Raw genomic sequence first — 12556 nt, 5'->3', positions numbered from 1 at the left:
GGAGACAGAGAGGGGGAGACAGAGAGGAGGTGTGAGGGGCAGAGAGGGAGAGGCAGAGAGGGAGAGACAGAGAGGAGGAGACAGAGAGGAGGTGTGAGAGACAGAGAGGGAGAGACAGAGAGGAGGAGACAGAGAGGGGGAGTGAGGGACAGAGAGGGAGAGACAGAGAGGGAGAGACAGAGAGGGAGGGACAGAGAGGGAGAGACAGAGAGGAGGAGACAGAGAGGAGGAGTGAGAGACAGAGAGGGAGAGACAGAGAGGGGGAGTGAGGGAGAGACAGAGAGGGAGAGACAGAGAGGGAGAGACAGAGAGGAGGAGTGAGGGACAGAGAGGCAGAGAAAGTATAAAGCAGAAGTGTATCAGATGGAATCAAGGCACTTCTAAAAGAACATTGACTGATGTGTTGGGACAACCAGCAGAAAGAGTAAGTGAAGTCAAGTTGTTCATGACTGAAAGGTACAAATCACAGGTCAATACTTATTTTTCTTCTTTTTTTTTAAAACCTGTGTTGGCCCTCTGATAAGGTCATTGGCCAACCTCATCAGGATGGGGAGAAACATGGGTTTAATCTAATGGCTCTGGGGTGACTTTCACACAGCTTCATAGCTAAAGTAGTACCGTATCTATCTAGGCCTACTCCTCTCCTAGACCAGCACAATTCCAAATCTAACACCTTTGTCCCACACACACACACACACACACACACACACACACACACACACACACACACACCACACACACACACACACACACACACACACACACACTAGCTAGCCCTATCTTGGTTTTGTTTCTTCTCTAGTAACCTAGCGGCCTAATAGGGCGTTCACACCGGCAAAGACCAGCAAGAAGGAAGTAGACAACATTTAATCTAATCTAAATCTAATCATTAATGATCAAAAACAATATCAAAAGTTACATCATTCTCTCTATCTTCCTCACATGCTCAGCAAACACACACACACTCACACACGCGCGGACATGCGCGACTGCGAATTTCGTAAGCGATTTCTATTCCAGTAACGGAGCAGCTGATTAGTAAGAGAACGCGTGTAGAAAGTGTCTTGTGTTTATTGTAAAATTGTGTTTATTTCAGAAGAGAAAGAGAGTGGAAGATATTATCCTCATTTCCAGTGAAGTAGCTGCCATCTAGTTGTGACATTTTTGTTTATCCCGCCCCTTCATCACCCAGCATTGATGACACAGATGGTTCCAGTTACACTGATATGAACGCGGGCTCGTTCGCCAGACAGCACCAACGTTCGGAGGTTCCCGAACGCGAACGCGAACCGGCACGGTTCTTTGCCGGTGTGAAAGCCCTATAAGTGAGGTGAAAGATTTACTTTGTCATCAAGTTTTACATATTTACGACCATCCTCTGACCTATAGTCCTCTCTTCTCTGGGTCATTATAACCCTCTCTTCTCTGGGTCATTATAACCTTCTCTTCTCCTGGGTCATTATAACCCTCTCTTCTCTGGGTCATTATAACCCTCTCTTCTCTGGGTCATTATAACCCTCTCTTCTCCTGGGTCATTATAACCCTCTCTTCTCTGGGTCATTATAACCCTGTCTTCTCCTGGGTCATTATAACCCTCTCTTTTCTGGGTCATTATAACCCTCTCTTCTCTGGGTCATTATATGGCTGGGGGGGGTCAGGGGCTATAACCCTCTCTTCTCTGGGTCATTATAACCCTCTCTTCTCTGGGGTCATTATAACCCTCTCTTCTCTGGGTCATTAACCCTGTCTTCTCTGGGTCATTATATGGCAGGGGGATGTCAGGGGCTGATGAGAACAGAGCACGCATACACACGCATGGGAATAAAGACACTCACTTGCACACACTGTATGAAGCACACACACACACACACACACACACACACACACACACACACACACACACACAGAAGGATTAGCTTCATCTGTGCATGTCTCATTTGATCAAGCTTCTTACACACAGAGAGAGAGCCTCTGTAAACCTGCAACCTCCAATTAATCTCGCTCTCTCTCTCTCTCTCTCCCCCTATTTCTCTCTCACCCTCCCTCTCTCTCCCCCCCACTCCCTCTCTCTCTCAGGGTGTGGGGGAAAGGCCTTCTCCTTGTGTAACCTCAGCAGGCTGCCAGTGTGAGGGTGACTGACCCTGGACACCTCCCACTGTTACATCACACTACTACTGATCCAGCTACTACGGCTACACACACACACACACACACACACACACACACACACACACACACACACACACACACACACACACACACACACACACACACACACACACACACACACACACACACACACACACACACACACACACACACACACACACACACACACACACACACACACACACACACACACACACACACACACACACACACACACACACACACACACACACACACACACACACACACACACACACACACACACACACACACACACACACACACACACACACACACACACACACACACACACACACACACACACACACACACACACACACACACACACACACACACACACACACACACACACACACACACACACACACACACACACACACACACACACACACACACACACACACACACACACACACACACACACACACACACACACACACACACACACACACACACACACACACACACACACACACACACACACACACACACACACACACACACACACACACACACACACACACACACACACACACACACACACACACACACACACACACTGCTAGTTGTATGCTGTTTTATTTGTTTGGAACAAACCCAAGCCTGAGGATCTTACTCATGTACACTGGTGTCATGTGACCTAACAATACAACTAGAAACACACACACGCACACGCACAGACACACGCACACGCAAACGCACACGCACAGACACACGCACACGCACAGACACAGACACACGCACAGACACACGCACACGCACAGACACACGCACACGCACAGACACACACACACGCACAGACACAGACACAAACACACGCACACGCACAGACACACACACAGACACATGCACACGCAAACACACACGCACAGACACACGCTCATGCACAGACACACGCACAGACACACACACACACGCACAGACACACGCACAGACACACGCACACACAGACACACGCACAGACACACGCACACGCACAGACACGCACACACGCACACACACACACATACACACGCACAGACACACGCACACGCACACACACACACACGCACAGACACACGCACACGCACACACACAGACACACCCACACACACGCAAACGCACAGACACACGCACAGACACACGCACAGACACACGCACAGACACACGTACAGACACACGCACACGCACACGCACAGACACACGCACAGACACACACACACGCACAGACACACGCACAGACACACGCACACACACACGCACACACACGCACAGACACACGCACATACACGCACACGCACACACACACACGCACACACACACGCACACGCACACACACAGACACACGCACAAGCACAGACACACGCACACGCACACGCACAGACACACACACACAGACACACGCACACGCACACGCACATACACGCACACACACACACAGACAATAGATTTCCCAAAAACCACAACTTGGACTGTAACTTCCTTACCTGCATCTCTCCCAGCTGTTTGGTCAGTTCCTGCAGAGAGGGAGAGAGACAGAGCTGATGTTACCATGGTAACAGATACAACACCACACTGTTACCATCGTAGAGATAGAACAACATCGTCATGGCTACAGTGTGCATTGACAGAGCTAAGGGATGTTCACACAGCCAACAAGTCCACAGCATAACAACACACGTACTGTAATGCTGCTACTAAAAGGTGAGTGTGTGTGTGTGTATGTGTGTGAGTGTGTGTGAGTGTGTGTGTGTGAGAGTGTGTGTGTGTGTGTGTGTGTGTGTGTGTGTGTGTGTGTGTATGTGTGTGTGTGTGTGTGTGTGTGTGTGTGTGTGAGTGTGTGTGTGTGTGCGTGTGTGTGTGTGTGAGTGTGTGAGAGTGTGTGTGTGTGTGTGTGTGTGTGTGTGTGTGTGTGTGTGTGTGTGTGTGTACCTTGGACCGCGGCCCGGGGACCTGTGTCTTCATGGAGGGACCGTCGTACTCAAACTCCACCTGGGTCTGGCAAGCCGCCTTGCTGGCATACCTGCACCCTAGGAGACAGACAGACAGACAGACAGACAGAGAGACAGGTCAGACAGACAGGCAGACAGACACCATCAGTGGGGCGGCTGTGTCTCAGGAGGTAGAGCTGCCGTCTAATGATCGCAAGGTTGGCAGATCGGTGGTTCAAGCCCCGGCTGGCCACATGTCGAAGTGTCCTTGGGCAAGACACTGAACCCCAAAATTGCTCCCAGTGAGCGGGGCCGGCGCCTTGCATGGTAGCTTGCCTACCTCGCCATTGGTGTGTGAATGTGTGTGTGGATGGGTGGATGAGAGGTTGTTTGGATAAAGGCATAGCTATATAAGTCAGTCCATTTACCATCACATACACAGACCTTGGAGCTGTTTGACATACAGTAGACAACCTAAGACCTCCTCTGGACTCAGTATTACTACATTGCAAACGATGCATTATATAAAACATACTGTGGAATGTCGAGAAAATGACATTCAAATACAGAGAAATTATATCAAAGGCACTACGGAAGATATTGTTATTAAACTAAAGGTATTCCAAAGGTATTCTTTTTATTTTTTTCAGATTTTATCCCTTTTTCACCCAATTTGGTATCCAATTGAACCCAACCTAGCATCCAATTATCCCCTGCCTATTGCGTAGGATCCGCCGCACGACCCCGTGGCCGGCAGCCCCAGAGGAGATCGCCAGGCAGACTAGCTGACTGGCTCCTCGAGCCCAGCACTGTTATTCCGGCACCCCGGGGGCGCTGTTGCGCGACGGATCCTTGTCCGGAAATAGTCCTATACCGCCCTCTGGAGCGGCCGCTCAATATGCCGCTCCCTGTGTGCCTCGGCCATATCCGGGTCTGGCGAGACCGGGATTCGATCCCAGTCCCCGGTGGGCAGCTTGCACTAGTGGCTAGTGCTTAGACCGCTACGCCACCGCGGGGCCTATTCCAAAGGTATTCTAAAGGTATTTTAAAATGTGAATTAGAAAACAGTATAATAAGTACTCCTACTCTAATAAGCATGAATAAATAACAATAAGACAATAAGACAGACAGACATACAGACAGGTCAGACAGACAGACAGACAGGTCAGACAGACAGACAGACAAGTCAGACAGACAGACAGACAGGCAGACAGACAGGCAGGCAGACAGACAGGTCACGCCACTGTTGGACCTTGGTTAGAGGTAGCAAAATGACAGACAGACAGAAAGGCAGGCAGACAGACAGACAGACAGACAGGTCAGACAGACAGACAGGCAGGCAGGCAGACAGACAGACAGGCAGGCAGGCAGGCAGACAGACAGAAAGGCAGGCAGACAGACAGGTCAGATAGACAGACAGACAGACAGACAGACAGACAGACAGACAGACAGACAGGCAGGCAGGCAGACAGGTCACGCCACTGTTGGACCTTGGTTAGAAGTAGCAAAATGTAGTCAGCTTGTTGCCGTTCCTCCAGGTGTGTGACTACAGCCCTGCCAAAAGTACGTCTGACTGCACTCATTTTAAGACCTCTTTTACTTGTTTTGAGAAAATGTTGGCAAGTGAAATTTTCCTGTTCTGTTGGCAGATCATTTTCCTTATTTTAAGCAATTGCATTGCTTTTTTTTTTGCTTTTCTTGTTTTTGAGAGTTTCTGACTTGTTTGCAGTGCGTCAGCCAGCCGGATGGAACAGGAAGGGGGGTGGATCATTAACAGACCGGTGACCCCTGGAGCTACTGATCATCAGAACCACAGGTCACCTTTATCTGTCCTTTATGGCCGTGGTGCAGGCAGGCTGCTGACGCTGCATGGCGGCTCTCTGCAAAGGCCTTGGGGGGTTGGGGGGCAAGATCCAAGAACTTGTCAGGTGTTCCTAGACTAGTCTTACGTGGTGCTCTGTAGTGGAGGTGATACTGATGACTAGACTAGTCTTACGTGGTGCTCTGTAGTGGAGGTGATACTGATGTGGTGAAATTATCAGTGGCTGATTCTTTGCCGTGTTGACACGTCTATACATACATCCAACTGTCAATGGCCAATAACAACAATGAAAGAAAAACATCTCTGACAACGCATACGCAGATCTGACAGTAGCAGACAGTAAGAGACTAAATGTTTATAGAAGGTGTCATGGTGTTTATAGAAGGTGTCATGATGTTTATAGAAGGTGTCATGATGTTTATAGAAGGTGTCATGATGTTTATAGAAGGTGTCATGATGTTTATAGAAAGTGTCATGGTGTTTATAGAAGGTGTCATGATGTTTATAGAATGTGTCATGGTGTTTATAGAAGGTGTCATGGTGTTTATAGAAGGTGTCATGATGTTTATAGAAGGTGTCATGGTGTTTATAGAAGGTGTCATGGTGTTTATAGAAGGTGTCATGATGTTTATAGAAGGTGTCATGATGTTTATAGAAGGTGTCATGATGTTTATAGAAGGTGTCATGGTGTTTATAGAAGGTGTCATTGTGTTTATAGAAGGTACTACTACTACTACTACTAACAACAACAACAACAACAACAACAACAACAACAATAATAATAATAATAATAATAATAATAATAATAACAATAATAATAATACTAATAATAATAATAATACAAACACCTTCCTATGACATCTTAACATTAGGATTTGCATCATATACAATGAATTATTATTATTATTGTGATGATGATGATGATGATGATGATGATGATGATGATTCTTACCTGGGGTAGCGAGCCTCAGGTTGTGCTGGAGGGAGAGCGCTAGCTGCCGGCTGAGCAGAGAGGACGCCATGGCTCAGAGCAACAGAACGTGGCCGAGGCTGGGACGGAGTGAGAGAGAAGCTGACAGTCCTCAACACCTGCCTTCACGTCACCTGGGGAGGGAGGGAGGGAGGGAGAGGGTGTTAGTCATACTTTACTACTATTGATCAGAGAGAGAATGTGAGAGAGAGAGAGAGAGAGAGAGAGAGAGAGAGAGAGAGAGAGAGAGAGAGAGAGAGAGAGAGTTGGGGTTAGAGTGTGAGAGGACAGTAAAGTAATACCAATGCTACTAATGCTACTGAGATCTATATTGAGCTAGGGCAACACAATGACTATGTGAGATCCATTGAGTTAACACTAGGAAAGCCGTGAGGTGTCGTAGAGCACCAGTGAGTACAAAAAAAAATCTACCTTTGCACTCGATCAAATTTCAGGACCCTCCTTTCATGACTTTTCCTAGATATGTGCGTTCTACCACCCAGCATCTTTACATTTTCAAAATCGAGTTAGTATAAAGCGATTTTGCAGTATTTCTGTGTGTGTCTGTGTATTTGCCTTGGGATTCGGCTGCCATCTTTTTCTCCAAGGCTGCAATTCTCTTTTATATCAGCAGAGGTAGCAAGGGGACACACACTGTGCTCAACCTTCAGGCTTCAGTGCTGAATTAGATACAGTATAAGACTGATAAGTATGTAACATAATGTGTTTATATATAGGCTATATATAGCAATAGGGATACATAAGATATGTATATGTACAGACAGTTATGAAAATGATAAACTGTACAGTATGTCTCCCAATCCCTTCAGATTTGTTGGAGCTGAGTTTTTTTTTTCACCCAAGTTCCATGCAATAGTGATAAGATATTATGATATGTGTAGCCTATGTACAGTTATGAATGATACACTGCACAGTATGTACCTATCAAGCTGTGTGGTATTACATAGGTACCGCAGCAAAGTAGTTCATCAACGAATATTATATAACAAACGGATATTTATAATATTGTATATAATGTCTTTTTTGTATATCACTGTAGACCACGTTGTAGTAGTAGCCAATTGCAGAGTGCAGTGTTTCCTCTACATGCATTTCATCGTGGCGGACCGCCACGATAGAATTTCCTCCGCCACCATTCAGATTTCTCAAAAAAAATAAAAAAAATAATTTAGGCCGCTTTTCAGACCTTCACATCGCTAGACACACCCACAAGCGCGAAGCGACGCGCTTGCAAAACTGTTTTGTGATTGGTCGAATACATCTAGGCTGCGTGTAGTCTACAAACTACTTCAAATGTTACAATATGCGCGACGACGGTGCTGGATCCTGGATCTGTGCATCGGTGTGCAGGAAGAACACGGAGCAGACGCCAGACCAGACTAGATGATCGTGGAGTGAAGATATTATGAAAGTGTACGTGCTTGTCGATCACCCGTCGCATCGCGTACGCTTTAATAATCTCTTCACTCCACAATCATCTAGTCTGGTCTGGCGCCTGCTCCGTCTGTTTTTCTTCCTGCACACAGGTAAACAGATCCAGGATCCAGCAGCGTCTTCGGGCTCGCGCAAACAAACCCGGCGAATTTTTTTACTTGCCCCAGGCAAGCGTTACTGTTGAACCCTGCTGATACATGATTCTTCCCTGCACATTGACAATGTTTTCTCTCTCCTCTTTCTTCTGCGTTGTGAAGGGATCCACTGCAGCGTACACGAAAAGCGGCTACTGTGTCAACCGCTTCCCATAATAGTTACAACAACCATAAAGCCTCCATAATGATAATGAAAAGAAGGGGAGACGAATTTTTTATTGACAACGGAATTACATGCTGGAAAAACATGCAGACACAGACAATAAGAGACACACAGGAGAAGTACGGGAAAACATATTTTTTTTTTTGGCCATCCTCGAGTTTTGGCTGAAATTACGTCGTTGTTTTGAGCGCGCGTGCGCGTTTCATGCGCGTGCACGCGGGAAAAATCGCGGGCGCGCGCTGTGCGCGCGCGGTCAACGCTACCCGCCACCATTGTAAAAATTCCTGGAGGAAACACTGAGAGTGTATTAATTTTTTGTTGGTTTGAATCCTCACTGTGTTCATGTTGTGCACGTTATATCATCAACGATATAACGAACGGATATTTCTGAGTGGGGCAGTCCCAGATATAGTGAAGACAGACAGGAAAGTAAGGAGAAGAAGGGAGAGAGTATTGACAATTGATAATAAGATATTGATAATGTAGGAATAAGTGTGTTCATATGCAAACATATTCAATGGCATGTAATTAGTAGGCAATTGTTTATCACAGATGAATCCTGACAATTGATGGTTGATGCATGGGGGAGGGTCATCTTATTCTCAATGATCTCTTTCTGATCGTTTCCGATCACCACACAAAGGATGCCAATTCCTCCAACAAGCCCTTCAAACCATCCCCCACCAGAAAGGTTGTACTCAGTTGTACTCAACTCTCTCAACCACGGCAGTTTCAACCACGGCAGTTTCTCGCGCCTGTCCCGTTGGAGAGTGTATTAATTATTTTGTTTGTTTGAATCCTCACTGTGTTCATGTTGTGCAGTGAACAAATAATTGTTGGGAGAATAAACTGTCTCTTGCCGTGAAATGTGTACATCAAATAAAATGATGTCGGCGATGATTATGCCTGTAATCATCAACGATATAACGAACGGATATTTCTGAGTGGGGCAGTCCCAGATATAGTGAAGACAGACAGGAAAGTAAGGAGAAGAAGGGAGAGAGTATATTGACAATTGATAATAAGATATTGATAATGTATTTAGCTGTCGACCAAAATCGTTTGAAATTACGTGCTTGTGCATTGAATGACACTATGTACAGCGCTGTAAATTTTCAAATAATGCAATAGGCTATATATATGAATGTTCAGTTGTGATATGAAGTAGCCAACAATTCTCATGTCGACCATGATAATAATAGGCTACAACAAGGTTGTACATAGATATACGCAGATTCATATTTGGATAGTTGATTTTGGCACCATTGTATAGTAGCCAATTGCAGAGAGTATACATTATTTTGTTTGTTTACTGCACATTATAAATGAAATGATGTGTATTAATTATTTTGTTTGTTTGAATCCTCACTGTGTTCATGTTATAATGTTTAGTGAACGAACAATTGTTGGGTGTTTGCCACAAATCGGAATTCTCTTGCCGTGAAATGTGTACATCAAATAACATGATGTCGGCGATCTACTAGAACTGCGGGACGACTGCAATGTAGGCTACCATATATATCTGCCATATCATACCGTTTTATATAGAAAAATATGATGGTAAATAAATACATGTGGGACCGATGTATGATATGGCAGAGGTGTGGTGTGTATCAGTCTGTCTCGTTCCAGCGAGTCAACTCGTGTTGACTCAATAAGACATGCGCTCTGCGCTGCGGGCTACATTTGATTATGTAATCATCAACGATTGATTAGTAGGCCATTGTTTATCAAAGATGAATCCTGACAATTGAATGCCATTTGAGATCGAGACTCGGTAGCCTAATAGTGATAATGAGTTCAATCTGTAAACAGTTATCATCTCAATAGGACGGCCAATGTAATGCATTGTTTTTTTGATTTTGCATTCCTTGTTTCGTGGTAAACTAATCTCTTTCTGATCGTCCCGTTCACAAAAACCTAAGGTGCATAAGTCACGTAATATGGCGAAATAAATGTTCGTTCAGACAATACAACATATATTGAAAAATATGATGATGAATACATGTGGGATGGAGGTACGGGGATGATATGTGGCATGTCCGCTCGCCAACTAAAGCACTTGGTTATAAACATACTAGGCTCTGTTTCTAACAAGTAGGCACAAACAAAATCACTGTACAACTCGTTTCTAAGTTACAAACTTCTGAGTTACAATCACTTGATGTTGATGGGGGGAGGGTTGATGGCTCTCGATCGTTTCCGATCAATGAACAAAGACATCGGGTTTCCCCCGATAATCCACAGATAGGCACAGTTACAGTGGTACATGAAAATATCTAGCCACACACCACATATCATAGCTCCGCCCTATATGTATTTATCATCATATTTCTCAATATAAAACGGAGGTACGATATATGGCAGATATATGTATGGTATATTATGGCAGTTTCTGGCGCCTGTCCCGTTCTGTTGTTCAAAGAATATAATATAAAACGCATCACATGTTTGTCATTGTGTGAAAATGTTTCTGTAGCGAAGAACCTTGGTTCAATCTGGAGCTGATCAACTCCGGACGGCAATAGCACGTTGTGGGTGCAATTGTGCAAGAATAACACTATTTACAGCGCTGTCTTTTATTGCTATATTTATTACTGTTATATATAAATGTGAACATTACAGATACCTGGTCAACACAGCTTGGGATTCCAAGGAAATTACTTGGAACTATGTGTGAAAGGGACAACATTGCAATATATATATTACAGTTATTTTTTAATAATGCTAATCAACTTTCATTCGTTAGTAATGAAAACTCCCGCAGTCTCGATCAATCTCCTAGATCAATCTCCTCTCCACTTACGTTACATACATGCATACGTTATTATATATATATATATATATATATATGCCATCATTTGTTCCATAGTTCCTTATCAGCTGACTCTCTGCTCTGTCTGTCCCCACTTCTCTGGAACTGCATTTTTTCTCTTCTTGCGTGACATCGACATCCAGCGATTTTTGTGGGTCAGTACACACTCCCCCATTGTGAAGAGTGGTCGTGTTATTCCACACCTCGTCGCGCTTAAAGTAGGTAAAAAAACGTCGGGCCTCTAGTGTTAAACATTGGTGAGTCTATGGATCTCTATAAAACGTCGGGCCTCTAGTGTTAAACATTGGTGAGTCTATGGATCTCTTATAAACATAAGTGACACGGTTTCATTAAAAGGTCCGCATCTCGGCAATTGTGAAAGCTCGCAATCGAGCCAAACAAGTCTTGTGAAAAAAAATGTTTTCCGTTTTTTGGCATAGGATGAAAATGTAAGCGATGAAGAACCCATTCGATATCATATCCAACAGTTTTACATTCACTAAATACCTACATTTAGTTAGCAAAATCGGGTGGGGGGTATTAGTGTGGCAGTGTGTGTAGCCACGCCCACACCAGCTGTATGTAAGTAGCCATGTGCGTGTGGACCTTTCGACAAGTTTACAAGATGGATGCTGAAAGCTCTCGCTAATGCTATCAACAGAATTTCAAAAGCAGGCAGAAATATCGACAGTGGGCAATTAATCAACTCCTTCATATTCGACTATACATAATGGGAACTCCGAACGGGAACTCCGAACTCCGAATCTGTCGATGACAGATGACAACGGAATGTCAGACATTGATCTCCACATCAGTTCGTCTGCAGACAGACCTTCTGCTGTGTTCTTGGGTAAGTTTTAGTGAGTTACATGTGTTGTTTACTAAATGGTAAATGGACTGCACTTATATAGCGCCTTTATCCAAAGCGCTTTACAACGGCCTCTCATTCACCCATTCACACACACATTCACACACCAATGGCGGCAAGCTACCATGCAAGGCGCCGGCCCGCTCACTGGGAGCAATTTGGGGTTCAGTGTCTTGCCCAAGGACATTTCGACATGTGGCCAGCCGGG

General features: G+C 45.0%; 1 protein-coding gene across 1 annotated transcript in view; it reads right to left on the bottom strand.

Annotated features, from left to right (window-relative positions):
- The window catches only part of abat (4-aminobutyrate aminotransferase), a 128155-nt gene that overhangs the window by 47488 nt on the left and 68111 nt on the right, over window positions 1-12556 (bottom strand). The window contains exons 2-4 of the mRNA XM_080524536.1: window positions 6875-7026; window positions 4102-4199; window positions 3657-3686 (exon numbers count right to left, since the gene is read on the bottom strand). Of these exons, the coding sequence (XP_080380662.1) occupies window positions 3657-3686; window positions 4102-4199; window positions 6875-6944 (198 nt within the window). The 5' untranslated portion in view covers window positions 6945-7026. The remainder of the gene's footprint in view (window positions 1-3656; window positions 3687-4101; window positions 4200-6874; window positions 7027-12556) is intronic.

This window comes from Nansenia antarctica (genome assembly GCF_963989245.1).
Source record: "Nansenia antarctica genome assembly, chromosome: 2".
Lineage (NCBI taxonomy): Eukaryota > Metazoa > Chordata > Actinopteri > Argentiniformes > Microstomatidae > Nansenia > Nansenia antarctica.
The sequence above is the reverse complement of the archived record's forward strand: the minus strand, read 5'-3'. Positions and strand labels throughout refer to the sequence as shown.